This window comes from Myotis yumanensis, unplaced genomic scaffold (genome assembly GCF_028538775.1).
Source record: "Myotis yumanensis isolate MYYU_CA2020_CCGP unplaced genomic scaffold, mMyoYum1.0.hap1 SCAF_18, whole genome shotgun sequence".
NCBI lineage: Eukaryota > Metazoa > Chordata > Mammalia > Chiroptera > Vespertilionidae > Myotis > Myotis yumanensis.
Window position 1 is genome coordinate 9,405,666 of NW_027223769.1, and position 16,101 is coordinate 9,421,766.

General features: G+C 42.9%; 1 protein-coding gene across 2 annotated transcripts in view; it reads right to left on the bottom strand.

Moving 5' to 3' along the window:
* The window catches only part of LSM14A (LSM14A mRNA processing body assembly factor), an 80,034-nt gene that overhangs the window by 15,862 nt on the left and 48,071 nt on the right, over positions 1-16,101 (bottom strand). Inside the window, exons 4-6 of one of the 2 annotated variants that reach the window (XM_070398704.1) lie at positions 11,133-11,255; positions 5,413-5,589; positions 5,073-5,138 (exon numbers count right to left, since the gene is read on the bottom strand). In XM_070398704.1, the coding sequence (XP_070254805.1) occupies positions 5,073-5,138; positions 5,413-5,589; positions 11,133-11,255 (366 nt within the window). The remainder of the gene's footprint in view (positions 1-5,072; positions 5,139-5,412; positions 5,590-11,132; positions 11,256-16,101) is intronic. The other variant, XM_070398705.1, reaches the window with a different exon arrangement.

The following is a 16,101-nucleotide window of genomic DNA, read 5'->3' on the forward strand; positions in this document are numbered from 1 at the left end:
CACTGACCACCAGGGGGCAGACGCTCAATGCAGGAGCTGCCCCCTGGTGGTTAGTGTGTTCTCACAGGGGGAGCACCACTCAGCCAGAAGCTGGGCTCACGGCTGGCAAGCGCAGCGGCAGTGGCGGGAACCTCACACGCTTCCGCGGCAGCGCTAAGGAGCAGCAAGCAGGCAGGCAATAAGGAGCAAGTGGTCCTGGACTGTGAGAGGGAGCAGGCCGGGCTGAAGGACACCTCCCAGTGCACCAGGTCTCTAGTGTCTCTCTCTCTCTCTATATATCCTATCTAATAATAGAGAAACATGTTAATTAGCCGTACCTCCGCTACCCTTCCCATTGGCTAATCAGGGCGATATGCAAATTAACTGCCAACCAAGATGGCGGCCGGCAGCCAGGCAGCTTGAAGCGAACAGGAGGCTTGCTTGCTTCAGTGACGGAGGAAGCAACGTTCCCTGCCTGCCTTGCCGGCCTCTGAGCTTGCACTCTAAGAAACAATGTTACAAATATAGAAGCTAAACAAAAACCCAGAAACCTGCTTTCAGCCAGCCGGGCTTCAGCCAGCAGGAACGCAACATTGTTTCAATTATAGAACAAACGCAGATCCCTGCTTTCAGCCAGCCGGGATCTCAGAGCTGGAGTGAACAGGACTGCAACAGTGTTACAATTATAGAACCCAAACAAACCAGATACCAGCTTTCAGCAGCCGAGGCCAGGGCTGGAGCCAAGCCTCAGTGCTAAAGCTGGCGCAGAATAAAAAAGAAAGAAAAAAAGGACAGGTTGGGAGCTTCAGTCACCCGCCAGCCTGAAAACGGCCCTCAGCCCCTCACCCAGACTGGCCAGGCACCCCAGTGGGGACCCGCACTCTGAAGGGGGTGTGACCAGCTGCAAACAGCCATCATCCCCTCATCCAGGCTGGCCAGGCACCCCAGTGGGGACTCCCACCCTGATCCAGGACACCCTTCAGGGCAAACCAGCCGGCCCCCACCCGTGCACCAGGCCTCTATTCTATATAGTAAAAGGGTAATATGCCTCCCAGCACCGGGATCAGCGGAGCAGCTAGGCCTCCCAGCACCGGGATCAGCGGAGCAGCTAGGCCTCCCAGAACCGGGATCAGTGGAGCCACGAGGCCTCCTGGCCCCTGGAGCAGCATGACAGGGGGCAGCGACCAAACCCCCTGATCACCCTGCGGCTCTGTGTGTGACAGGGGGCGGGGCCACAACCTACCTATCCGCCCTGCTCTGTTCGTGACAGGGGAAGGCGCCCAACCCCCTGATCAGCCCTGCGCTGTGCCTGATAGGGGGGAGCTCCCCAACCCCGATCGCCCTGCGGCTCTGTGTGTGACAGGGTGCGGCGCCCCAACCCAACCCCCCCCGCCCACAGGCCCTGCTCTGTGTGTGACAGGGTAGAGCCATAACCTCCCCATCGGCCCTGCCCTGAGTGTGACAGTGGCGGTGCCCCAACCCCCTGATTGGCCCTGCTCTGTGGGTGATAGAGGGCGGCGCCCCAACCCCCTGATCTGCCCTGCTCTGTGTGTGACAGGGGCGGTGCCCCAACTCCCCTATTGGCCCTACTCTGTGAGTGACAGGGGGGAGCTCCCCAACCCCCTGATCAACCCTGCTCTGAGCCCGACCAGGGGCTGCACCTAGGGATTGGGCCTGCCCTCTGCCACCCGGGAGCAGGCCTAAGCCAGCAGGTCATTATCTCCCGATTGGTCCCAGACTGCGAGAGGGCACAGGCCGGGCTGAGAGACCCCTCTCCTCCCTGAGTGCACAAATTTTTGTGCACCGGGCCTCTAGTATATATATAAAGCCTAAGCGACTGGCAAACCGCTATGATGCACACTGACCACCAGGGGGCAGACGCCCAATGCAGGAGCAGAAACTATAGGCATGGAAACATGGAACAGACTGATGAATCTCAGAGGCAAGGGGGGAGGGCAGGAAGAGATTAACCAAAGATCTTATATGCATACTAGAGGCCTAGTGCATGAATTCGTGCACTCGTGGGGTCCCTCAGCCTGGCCTATTCCCTCTCGCAATCCAGGACCCCTCAGGGAATGTTGGAGAGCCAGTTTTGGCCTGATCCCCACAGGCCAGGCTGAGGGACCCCACCAGTGCATGAATCCATGCACCAGGCCGCTTCCAGTAAAAGATAATACAAAAGAGAAAGCCATACAACAATGTCGCCTACCATCAAGCAGGTTTTATTTCAGAAATGTGGTGATGCTTAAAAACACTTTTATTTTAAAACTAGAGGCCCGGTGCACAAAAATTTGTGTACTCGGGGAGGAGAGGGGGTCTCTCAGCCCAGCCTGTGCCCTCTTGCAGTCTGGGACCAATCTGGCTTAGGCCTGCTCCCGGGTGGCAGAGGGCAGGCCCAATCCCTAGGTGCAGCCCCTGGTCGGGCTCAGAGTGGGGCTGATTGGGGAGTTGGGGCGCCGTCCCCTGTCATGCACAGAGCAGGGCGGATCAGGAGGTTGCGATGCCACCGTAGTCACGCTCAGGGTTGGGTCGAATGGGGGGTTGGGGCACCGCCCTCTGTCACACTCAAGGCAGGGTCCATAGGGAGGTTGCGGCGCCACCCCCTGTGATGCACAGAGCAGGGCCGATCAGTGGGTTTGGGCGCTGCCCTGTCACACTGATCCCGGTGCTGGGAGGCCTCGCTGCTCCGCTGATCCCGGTGCTGGGAGGCATATTACCTTTTTACTATATAGGATTGAGGCCTGGTGCATGGGTTGGGGCCGGCTGGTTTGCCCTGAAGGGTGTCCTGGATCAGGGTGGGTGTCCCCCTTGGGTGCCTGGCCAGCATGGGTGAGGGGCTGATGGCTGTTGCAGCTGGTCACACCCCCTTCAGGGTGGGGGTCCCGCTTGGGTACCTGGCCAGTCTGGGTGAGTGGCTGAGGGCCGTTTTCAGGCTGGCGGGTGACTGAAGCTCCCAACCGCTTCCTTTTTCTTTTCTTTTTTATTTTGGGCCAGCTTTAGCTCTGAGGCTCGGCTCCAGCTATGAGACCTCCGCTGCTGAAAGCAGGTTTCTGGCCTTTGTTTACCTTCTGTATTTGAAACTATGTTGCGATCCTGCTGGCTGAAGCCTGGCTGACTAAAGCAGGTTTCTGGGGTTTGGTTTAGCTCAGTGATTCCCAAAGTGGGCGCTACCGGCCCCTGGTGGGCGCTGCAGCGATCCAGGGGGGCGGTGATGACCACAGGTGCATTTGTTTTAACTTTTTTTGTATTACCTTTCTATTCTGAGTTCAATAAATAGTTTCATAATTTCAAACTTCAATGTTTCTAATTTATACCTTTCTTTACTATATTTTACGAAATAGGTAGAAACATTAATACATATATCTTTCTGTTTAATTGCTATTAAAATTTAAAAAAAATTAATTTCCAGGGGGCGCTGAGTAATATTTTTTCTGGAAAGGGGGCGGTAGGCCAAATAAGTTTGGGAACCACTGGTTTAGCTTCTATATTTGTTACAATGTTTCTTAGAGAGCAGCTGAGAGGCCGGCAAGGCAGGCGGGGAACCTGGCTTCCTCTGTCACTGGAGCAAGCAAGCCTCTCTGTTCGCCTCAGCTGCCTGGCTGCTGGCCGCCATCTTGTTTGTCAGTTAATTTGCATATCTCACTGATTAGCCAATGGGAAGGGTAGCAGATGTATGGCTAATTACCATGTTTCTCTTTTATTAGATAGGATATTTACAAGATTCTCGCCCCCCCCCCCCCCCAAAACAACAAAAACTCTGAAAAAATGGTCATACGTGCCCATCACCCAGCCTCCCCTTCAAAGCTAACATTTTAGTTACCTACTGTACATTATCAAAACCAGGAAAATTGACATTGGCACAATATAATTAACTACATTACAGATCTCATTCAGATTTCAACAGTTTCTGCATGTACTCATTTCTTGGTAGATCTGCATAACTAACACGAAAAATTATGAAAAAACTGTTCTGCCCAGCAGGCGTGGCTCAGTGGTTGAACTGAGGAGGTCATGGTTTGATTCCTGGTCAGGACATATACCTGGGTTGCAGGCTTGATCCCCAGGGTGGGGGTGCAGGAAGGCAGCTGATCAATGATTCTCTCTCATCTCCCTCTCCCTTCCTATCTGAAATCAATAAAAACATTTAAAGACAAACAACCTGCCCTGACCAGTTTGGCTCAGTGGATAAAGCGTCGGCCTGTGGACTGAGGGGTCCCAGGTTCGATTCCGGCCAAGGGCATGTACCTTGGTTGTGGGCACATCCCTAGTAGGGGGTGTGCAGGAGGCAGCTGATTGATGTTTCTCGCTCATCGATGTTTCTAACTCTCTATCCCTCTCCCTTCCTCTCTGTAAAAAATCAATAAAAAATGTATTTTAAAAAAAAGAAAAACAACCTGTTCTGCTACCACAATGAAACTCCCATGCTACAGCTAGCTACCAACCCTTACCGTTCTTTTTTTTTTAATCTTCACCAGAGAATATTTTTTATTTTTATTGATTTTTAGAAAGACAGGGAGGGCCCTAAATGGTTTGGTTCAGTGGATAGAGCGTCGGCTTGTGGACTGAAGGGTCCTGGGTTCGATTCCGGTAAAGGGCACGTACCTTGGTTGTGGGCACATCCCCATTGGGGGGTGTACAGGAGGCAGCTGATTGATGTTTCTCTCTCATTGATGTTTCTAACTCTCTGTCCCTCTCCCTTCTTCTCTGTAAAAAATCAATAAAATATATTTAAAAAAAGAAAAAGAAAGACAGGGAGGGAGGGAGAGAGAGGGGGAAAGGGAGAAGGAGACGGAGAGGGAGGGAGGGGGAGAGAGAGAGAGAGAAAGAGAGAGAGAGAGAGAGAGAGAGGAAAAATGTTGATCAGTTGCCTCCTATACTCACCCCTACTGGGGATCAAACCCACAACCAGGTATGGGCCCTAACTGGAAATCAAACCTGCAATCCTTTTGGTGCAAGGGATGATGCTCCAACCAACTGAGCAATCTGGCTGGGGCCACAATTCATTTTTTTTTAAAGCAATTACTCACCACACATTTCAAATATCCTCTCTATTGAGAAGCATAAAATATGGCTTTTAAATTCAAGTTACTTACCTATTTGTCTCTTGCTATCATTTCTGAGTTGCTCATTTTCTGGTCTTGAAACTTTGTGTATATCAGCTATAAGACATACAGAATAACACATTAACTCAGGACAGATAATCAAAAATTTCTATTAAGGTAGAAATGAGAAAACAAAAGAAAAAACCCTCCAAATCTATACCCCCACCACCATCACTATTCTGAGCCAAATTTGAAAGAATGAATATTCTATCAAAGTTCAGTTTAAACCTTCTAGGATCATTCATATAAAGTTTATCTTTTTAATGAAAATAAGGTGAATGGAAAATGTTGATGAGTCAATTAAGGAATTAGTAAATAGCTCAAGTTCTACCTCGCCTGTGCTCTTGATTCTCTATTGCTTTTTGGCTGGTAGATGGTAAAGGCCTGGTTGATACAGGGCTCCTTCTCCCAACAGGTGCTGGAGCAGGTAAGTGGGCCGAGGCGGTCTGTACTGCTTGTTCCATGGTAGGGCTTTTTCTCAAAGGATCTAACTGAGGGCTTGAACGACCTAAAACGTAACCAAAAGATAAGAAACTACCCTATCCTTTGGGGATTTCAAAATAACCTAGATGCTAAAAATATGTCTTATTTTATTTCTACCAATTCAAATCCTTAGCACAAATTTGAATTCTTCTACTTACTAGACCAGAGTTTAAAACTGATTATCTTTAGTGGGCTGGTCACTAGGTTAGTTAAAAACAACAACAACAAAATACTCTGGAATTTTATCTGTATTTCTACCTATTGAAATAAGGTTAAATAAGTTTTTCAAAAATTTCTGCCTGGTACAAGATTCCCCAGGAATATTATCAAAGTTCATGCTGTTGGTCAGATGCAGGTTTATACCAATAACCATAACCACAAGATTCTATTGATACTTCAGCCATTATTTCCAGAAGCTTTAATATTTTCAGTACTTTCTGAAGATATGTCTAATGATTACCTTTATATTTATAGGTAATATCTCCAATAAATTACTATTATAAATAAAGTAAAGAACTAGAAAGTTAAGTGAAGTTCTTCAATACTTTAGGGGCTTGGGTAAATTAAACATCAATACTTAAAAGGCCAGCAACAGCCATAGCTGGTTTGGCTCAATGGATAGAGCGTCAGCCTGCGGACCAACATGTCCTGGGTTCGATTCTGGTCAAGGGCACGTACCTTGGTTGCAGGCTTCTCCCCAGTCTGAGCCCTGGCTAGGGCACTGCAGGAGGCAACCAATCAATGTGTTTGTCTCACATCAATGCTTCTCTGTCTTACCCTCTCTCTTCTACCCTCTCTAAAAGAGCAATGGAAAAATATCCTCGGGTAAGGATTAACAACAACAAAAAGGCCAGCAACAAATAAACCCTTCAGGTAATTACACAGCAGTGATAATAATTCCTTGCCATTTAAAACATCTCTTGTCAATTTTTACTTAATACAGATTTTGTACTTACAAATTCCATTTTTCCTTTTGAGGTCAGAGCTTCATAGTACAGTTACAATATGAACAGAAGAATGCAACATCGGGTGTTCCCATCATATTTTTTGTCCCTATATTTGCTATAAATCTCTGTTCAAGGTGCTCTCATATCCCATGATACTGCACCAAAATGTTTTGTTAAAAAAAATTATGCTCATTTTAAAAAAATAAAAAATTCCCATATATGCTGCAAATGTCAACAATTGGTGAACCAGTGAATGCTGACAAAGCATTGGTTATTGTTCACTAGATGCTTCAGGGATCATTTATTAGTACCTAGAGCCCCAATGCACGAAATTCAAGCATGGGTAGGGTCCGTAGGCCTGGCCGGCGATTAGGGCCGATCTGTGTGGTCCCCTGCTGGCACCCGCCTTGGCTGGCCTCGGGCCTGAGGGCAGCTTCTGTGTTGAGCATCTGCCCTCTGGTGATCAGTGCGCGTCATAGTGACCGGTAGTTCTGCTGTTTGGTCGATTTGCACGTTAGGCTTTTACTCCCCAAGATGATGGTTATCTAAAGTAGGCAATTGCAAATGTGTACCATTTCCAGCCATTAATGCCAAAGTTTACTCTGCCATTAACAAAAACACTGTATATTCTGGGAAATCATGGAGGTTTATATAAGTTTTGGCCTATCAGAAGACATTTTGTCATTACGTATGATCTTCTAAAGAGATTTAATTTATAAAATAAGTGTTAAGTTTTTTGAAAATCCTATTGTTTAGTTAATGTTACAATACTACATTCTTCTAAGTTTACAAAATTTACTTTATCAGGTTTTTCTTTGAGAAAAGACCCTATGACAAGTATTAAAGCACCACAAGTGACAGGGCAATCACAACATCTCATTTGTTGTATACTTTGTAATTAAAATCTACTAGCCATGATGGCAATTTTGTTATAAATAGAGAAATATAGGTGATACTAGACATATTATTAGGAATACATACAATAGCCATTTCAGCATAATAAAAACACACCCCTTGAGACATCTTCACATACTGATATCAGTTAAAATTCTAGATGTTCTAATTTTGTAAAATTCAGAAATTATCGGTGGTAAAAATGCAGATTCCCAGGCCATCTCAGCCTTGTTATTGTTTTATTAATCCTTATTAGAGGATATTTTTTCCATTGCTTTTCAGAGAGAGTGGAAGGGAGGGCGAGAAGAACAGAGAGAGAGAGCGAGCGAGAGAAAGAGAGACTGGTTGCCTCCCACACTCACGCCAATCAGGGGATGGGGAGCAAACTAAATACCCAGGCACGTGTCCTTGACTAAGCCACACCAGCCAGGGCTGCCATTCTTTATATAAATATATCTCTTTCTTACAATAAACTAGAGGCCCAGTGCACAGATTCATGCACTGGTGGGGTCCATCAGTCTGGCCTGTGCCCTCTCAGGGGATGTCGGACTGCTGGTTTCACCCCGATCCCTGCAGGGATGTAGTATTGTGTGAAGGGGCAGGTGGCCAGGGAGGAGCCTGAGGCCGGGCCAGATGCTGTGCCGCTCCTGCTCATCCTGTTCCCACTGTGCCTGCCACCACTGCTTGGTAGTGCTGCCGCGGAGGCAGGAAAAGCTCATGCCGCCACAGCTGTGCTTGCCAGCTGTGAGCCCAGCGTCTGGTGCCCATCAGTCAGCTGAGCAGTGCTCCCGCTGTTGGAGCACACCGACCACCAGGGGGCAGCTCCTGCACTGAGTGTCTGCCCCTTGGTCGTCAGTGCATGTCATAGTAACTGGTTGACTGGTCCTACAGTCACTTAGGCTTTTATATATATAGATACATACTTTAAAAAATTTGTATCTAAAATTTAACTTAGTCCTAAGTAAGAGAGAAGGAATCTAGTTATTTTCCCCAAATGATCAGGCAGTTGTCTTTCCCAATATCATTTATTAAACAGCTTCCCTTTTTCTAATTTAAAAATAATACCTCTATCATATACTAATACATATTTATACTTGGATCTGTTCCTGATTTTTATTCCATTCATCTCTTAATTTATTCCTGCACTGTTTTATTTTATGAATAGATTATTGAGGAGGAAAGCCCTATTTCACTGCTTTTTATTTTTTAGATATGTCTATACCTCCACTTTTATTTTTAAGATAGTATGTGTACCTGTTTTATTAAGTTCTCATACCATTCCACTTAGACTTATTGAAATTACAATAAACTTAATTAATATGACAAGTAAAGCCTTCCCAATACTTTATCTCTGTGTCTAGGAATAAAATAATTCTCTAATTGCATTATCTTATTAGATCCCTCTATGACAGCGGTTCTCAACCTGTGGGCTGCGACCCCTTTGGGGGTCGAATGACCCTTTCACAGGGGTCGCCTAAGACCATCGGAAAACACATATATAATTACATATTGTTTTTGTGATTAATCACTATGCTTTAATTATGTTTAATTTATAACAATGAAATTGGGGGTCACCACAACATGAGGAATTGTATTAAAGGGTCATGGCATTAGGAAGGTTGAGAACCACTGCTCTATTAAATTTTGTTTTTAACATAGAAATTGGTCTTATTTCTTTTTTTTTTCTTTCTTTTTTTTTTTAATATATATTTTATTGATTTCAGAGAGGAAGGGAGCGGGAGATAGAGATAGAAACATCAATGATGAGAGAGAATCATTGATTGGCTGCCTCTTGCACACCCCGCACTGGGGACAAAGCTCGCAACCCAGGCATGTGCCCTTGACTGGAATTGAACCTGGGATCCTTTAGTCCACAGGCCAATACTCCACTCACAGAGCCAACCGGCTAGGGCGGTCTTATTTCTTATTATGTATTTTTTACATATTTTCTCATTATTGTGAACATCATCTTTTATCCCCATTACATAATTAGTAGGTTAGGTTTTAGAACAATGATTGATTTTTGTGCATTACTTTATATTTTCCTTCTAATTTAAGCCCTTTATTAGTTCTAGGTTATTTAGTGAATTCTTAATTCCAAGTAGTAAGTCATAGCACTGACAAATAATGCTAATTTTAATAACTATGCCTCATTTCTTTTTCACGTGTTCCAGATTTAGCTAAATATCCAAGAATAATGGTGAATAGCAATGACGATAGGCATCCTTATTTATGATTTAATAAGAATTCTTCTGGTGCTTCCATATTAAGGTTAAAGTTGGCTATTCATTAAGATAGCTAACATTTACTGATCATGTTCTATGTGCTAGGTACTATGATACTAATGGCACTGTATATATATAAAAAAATTAATCCTCATAAGTCTGTTAGTTACCAGTAAAGTCCCATTTTATAGTTTAGGAAACTAATGCTTAAAAAGATTAATAACTAAAATAACAAACTAATACTCATACACACAAATATACACTTAAATTAACCTATAAAAAAGTCTGGAAGCATGTACAACAAAATATAAATATTTGTTATTTCTGGGTAGAGATTGTGGGCATTTTAATTTTTTCCTTATGCTTACTATATTTCTAATTAATCTACAACAAATCTTTAGAATGTTTAAAAATTAAGTTATTTTAAATCAATGAGTAACAGTAACTACAATTATTTCAAAATATCTACAGTAAGAGAGATTATGTTTAGCATTAGCTTGATTTTATTCTCAATAGATTTTTAAAATATTGTCCTGCGATTATGGCATCTTTCTGAAACGAATTCACATTGTTTTTAAAGTAAACATCTATATAAAGCAATGAAGCCAATAACATTTACTTTGGCAACAGATAAAAATAGATATGGAAACTTGGGACCACTGAAGGCTGTAAGACTGGGTGAGGGGAAAAATATAATTTAAAAAAGAAAAAGAACAGGGTAGTTTAAGAAGCTTGTTAAATGCTGACCCTAAAAGGGTTCTGATGTAGCGGTTCTCAGGATCTACATTTTTAAGTACAGTACTCACGATGATTTGGTTGTGGGTGGTCTACACTGAGAACCATTGCTCTAGATCAGCAGTTTTCAACCTTTTTCATCTCATGGTATACATAAACTAATTACCAAAACAAACAAACACCCAGGTACTGTATAATTTTAATTCATTCATACCAAATGGCTATTGTTGTGTTGGCTGTTGTCATTTTTTTTCCCCATTTGACAATTTAAGGGAAAAGAGGCCAGTGCCCCCGATTAAATAGTCAGGTATTGTATGTTTTAAAAATTCTTGCAGCAAACCCATTGATCATTGCTCTAGATCCTGTAAGGATGCTAGGAAAGATGCAGGAGCATAATGAATAGTTTGCTTTTTTCAGCTGTTATTTTAAATTCATTAAGGAGAGTTCATTTTCAGTGGTGGCTCTAGGATTAATTTGATATATTTAAGTATAATCATACAATTTATATTACACTTGCTTTGCAAAAAATTGTCAAACTTACGGAAAGGTCACTGCTTCAGTTTTATTATCTAAGACTAGAAAAAGTCTAAATAGTGAAGTCATTCAACAATATACTTATTGCAACAGCAATTAGGAGAAAAAATTTAAAAGAACCAAATAAAAATTATACAGGTCATTACAAACTGCAAAAGTTCTTACATTCAGAGAAAGATAAAACCAGTATAGAAGTTTAGAATGGAAATATTTGAAAGAAAAAAACAACTTACCTTGAGATAACTGTGTTTTTACAGATCTTGTATCCTGTGTAAAGGCAGAACCAACTGCACTACTTTGGGACAGGTTACTGCTGTTTGATGTTTCTGTTCCAAAGGATGTCAAGGAGCTTCCAGCTTAAAGAGATTATTTTAATGACAAAAAAATCTTTTTTAAAAATTTAAACCTTTAAGTTATATAAAGTAATGTACCAATTTAATAATAATTTTCATCACCCTCTTGTATCACTTATACATATTAATAATGCTGGAAATTAATGAAAGTGTAACAAAAATTAGTTTGAGAAATCTTTGATAATACTATACAGGAAAAAAGCATGCCATATATATAATCCAGCATCCTAGATGCAAAAATTTTTCTAACGTGCAATACTGTCATAAGCAGTTATGTGGATGGCATAGCAGGGACCCACATGAGATAAAGAAGCAGCAGAAATGGTACATTCTACACCAACATTAAGGTTCAATTATTTTAATTCCAAGTATTTGCACAAATAGCCAAATCAGCAGATAGGTCTATGATGTGCTTTCCCAGCATTTCCAAGGCAACAGACAATGGACATTAGTCCATTTTAATGCTTCTACTCAGGATGGCACTGTGGGGGGCTGCAATCTGCCTAAAGCAACCACAAGAGCTTTGGTAAAGCCAAGTAATAAATCCCTAGAAAGGACCCAATTTTTTGTTATGTTAGTTTATATCAATCTTCTTTCTTCCTTAAGTTTCTACAGTACTCATGGATCATTCACTTTTCTTTCTAAAAAATATTTTTAGTGATTTTTTTTAGAGAGAGGGAAAGAGAGAGAGAGACATTGATGTGAGAGCAGAACATGAATCAGCTGACTCCTACACATACCCCACTGGGGATCGAGCCCCAAACCCAGGCATGTGCACCGACCAGGAACAAAATTGACAACCTTTCAGTGCACAGGATGACACCCAACCGAGCCACACCGGCCAGGGCAATCATTAAATTTTCATATGCTGTGCTCTCTTCTTACTATTTCATCTATGCAGGTTTTCTCTAGGAAGCATGTACAACAAAATATAAATATTTCTATAGCCCTTCTCCCATCCCTAAATCCAATCTAAAGATGGTAATCAGAATAATATTTTTATGAGATATAAATATAATCACATTACTACAATGTGAGCTTTCCACTGCTCTAAAGATAAAAGTTCAAACTACCTACACACCTCAGTTTATATGGCCTTCTCCTTATCTGCCTACCTTTTCTCTCACCACTTTCCTTTTCACCAGTCTACTGCACAGAAATGTATCATCAATCTACTCTTTTGTTGTTGTTGTTAATCCTCACCTGAGGATATTTTTTCTATTGACTTTTAGAGAGTGGAAGGGAGGGGGAGAGACAGAAACATACATGTGAGAAAGACACATTGGTTGCCTCCCACATATGTCTGCAGGCTGATTCTAGTACAAACAGGTTGGCAAACTATGGCCTGTGAACCAAATTCAGGTTTGATTTCCTAGGAGGGCATATACAAAAAACAACCAATGAATGCATAAATAAGCAGAACAAATCGATGTTTCTCTCTCTCAAATTAATAATAAAAAAAGATATTCCCCTCTCCACTGTACTGCACTGGCATCTTAATTTTACTTTTTAATAATCTTATTGATTTTTAGAGAAAGGGGGAGAGAGAAACATCTATTGGCTGCCTCCTGCACGTCCCCTACGGGGGGATCCAACAGGCAAAGCAGGCATGTCCTGACCTGTAATCAAAATAGCAACCTTTTGATGCATGGGATGATGTTCAACCAACAGAGCCACAGCGGCTCTCTTTATTTTAAATCAGGATTTAAGTGAGTCTATTTCTTTATTCTTTATTCCTTATTCCTGATGTATTTGTGGCAATAATTCACTGTTCTGATTACTGTAACTTTATAGTAAATCTTGAAATTGAGTAACAATCTAAAGCTTTCTTCTTCAAGACTGTTTTTCTTATTCTAGGTTTTTACTTCCAGATAAGTATTAGAATCAGCATGTCAATTGCTATTTTAAAAATGTCTGATGGGATTTTGATCAGGGTTATGTTCAATCTGTAAATCAATTTTGGGAGAAAAGTCATCTTAAAAATAGTGAATCTTCCAAGCCATAAGCATGGATTAACTCTCCATTGATTTAGATCTTTAATTTCTCTCAGCAATGTTTTGTGGTTTTCATTGTAGTGTTGTTGTTTTTTTAATATATATATTTTATTGATTTCAGAGAAGGAGAGGGAGAGAGATAGAAACGTCAATGACAGAGAATCATTCATCGGCTGCCTTCTACACGCCTCTTACTGGGGATTGAGCTCGCAACCCGGGCATGTGTCCTTCACTGGAATCGAACCTGGGAACTTTTGAGTCCATTGGCCAACGAAAATATATATATATACTAGAGGCCCAGTGCATGGATTCATGCACTGGTAGAGTCCCTTGGCTTGGCCTGCAGGAATCAGGCTGAAACCAGCTCTCCAACATCCCCTGAGGGGTCCTGGATTGCAAGAAGGCATAGGCCAGGCTGAGGGACCCCACCGGAGAGGGGCTGAAGGAGGACTCCAGGGCGTGTCTAGCCCTTCTCACCCAGTCCCGATCGGCCAGATCCCAGCAGCAAGCTAACCTACCAGTCGGATCATCTGCCCCCTGGTGGTCAGTGCACGTCATAGCAACTGGTCGAACAGTAGGACACATAGCATATTAGGCTTTTATTATACAGGATTTTTTATTGATTTGAGACAGGAAGGGAGAGAGATATGAACATCAATGATGAGAGAGAATCATTGATTGACTGCCTCCTGCACACCACCTTCTATGGATTGAGTCTGCAACCCCGGCATGTGCCCTGACCAGAATCGAACTTAGGACTGCCTTGAGTCCACAGGCCAACGTAGAGCAGTGTTCTTAACTTCAGCAATACTGACATTTTGGGCCAGATAATTCTGTTGTGAGGGGTTGTCTTATGCATTGTAGGATGTTAAGTGGTATCCCTGGCTTCTACCCACTAGATACCAGTGGTAGCCTCCAGCTGTGACAACCAAAAATATGCCCACACATTACCAAATGTCTCCTGAGGATGGAAGGTAAAATTCCCCTCCATTGAAAACTACTGCTGTAGAGGTTTAAAAATATCTTTTGTTATATGCATTCCTGGCACCTGATGTTACCGATGCTATTGTAAGCTGTGCTGCATGTTACATTTAATTTCCCAATAATCTGTCCTAAATCAGGTGTCAGCAAACTTTATCTGTAAGTGGCCAGATAGTTAATATGATATTTAGGCTTTTCAGGCCATATGATCTGTTGAAACTACTCAACTCTGTCCTTGTAAAAGCAACCACAGACTACATGTAAATAAATGAGTGTCGGTGTATTCCAATAGGAGGCTGGTCGAATTTGGTTCACAGGCCATAATTTGCCAACCCGTCTGTACTAGAATAGATATACATATCATCATAGAATACTGCTGGGGTCCAACCCCAGCAGGTCCAGGGGTCCCCAAAGGTGTGGACGGAGTCGGCGAAGAAGGAATGACACAGAGGCAGTGTTCAGTTGATCAGCAGCCTAGCCAGGTTCTCTAGCCAGAATCTCCAGCCAAGTTCTGGTCAGGATCTCCAACCAAGTTCTGGTGCCATGTTCTCTCGCTAGGTTCTCCAGCCAGGTTCTCCAGGTTCTCCAGCCAGGTTCGGTCACCAGGTTCTCCAGCCAGGTTCTATTGCCATGTTCTGTCTAGGTTCTCCAGCAAAGTTCTGTAGCCAGGTTCTGTCCAGGATCTTTTGCCATGTTCTCCTGCTAGGTTCTGTCTCTAGGTTCTGTTTCTAGGTTCTGTCTAGGATCTCCAGCCAAGTCCTGTCTCTAGGTTCTGTGTAGGATCTCCAGCCAAGTCTTGTCTCTAGGTTCCGTGTAGGATCTCTAGCCAAGTCCTGTCTCTAGGCTCTGTCTCTCTCTAGGTTCTGTGTCTAGGTTCTGTGTTTTATTGTCTTGTTACATCTGTATTTATACCAGTTGATTTTAATCCTATCAATTTCTATTCCAAAGGTTAGGGCTTTTCTTATTCCAGGGAGTAAAGATTATGTAGCTTAAGTGTGATTGTTCTTAGTTAAAGTGATTAACTACCCACCTGGCACTTAGTTAAGGGGTTTTATTCCCTCCCTAACTTCAGGGGAAAATCCCTACCTGGGAAAACAACCTTTCTCAGAGAGGTGACCTTGGTTAAAATACATAGCGCTAAGGGGAGCAAACATATTAAGAACAGTATGCCATATACGCCAGGTTCCTTGAAACATATGCTGTGCAGATGTTTCTTCTCTGCAGCGACTGTGTCAAGCAGCAAGGATGGACCGGCTCCCGGCAGAATACAAGTAGAAATATAGTTGATTTTATTCATTCATTTATTTATTTACTTAAATCTCACCAGAGGATATTTTTTCCATTGATTTTTAGAGAGAGTGGAAGGTGAGGGGCAGGGGGTGTGTAAAGAGAGAGAGAGAGAGAGAGAGAGAGAGAGAGAGAGACATTTATGTGAGAGAGACACATGGATTGGTTGCCTTTTGTACTCACCCCAACTAGGGCTGGGGATTGAACCTGAAACCCAGGTATCCACCCTTGACTAGAAATCGAACCTGCGACACTTCAGTGTGAGGGCTGATGCTTTAACCACTGAGCTCACTGGCCAGGGCATTATTAAAAAATTTGACACTATTGCAGATGTCTCCCATTTGCCCCCCTCAACCAACTACTCCTCCCCATACCTAGGCCTTCAATACCCATTGTCCATGTCCATGGGTTTACAGTTGATAGTTGTATATTTACCACTTATCTCCTTACCATACTAAATTCATGTATTCATTCTAGTGGTTTGAATATTCTTTTGCATTTTTTTAAAAAAGATATTTTTATTGATTTCAGAGAGGAAGAGGGAGAGAGAATCATGGATTGGCTGCTTCCTGCACGCCCCCTAGTGG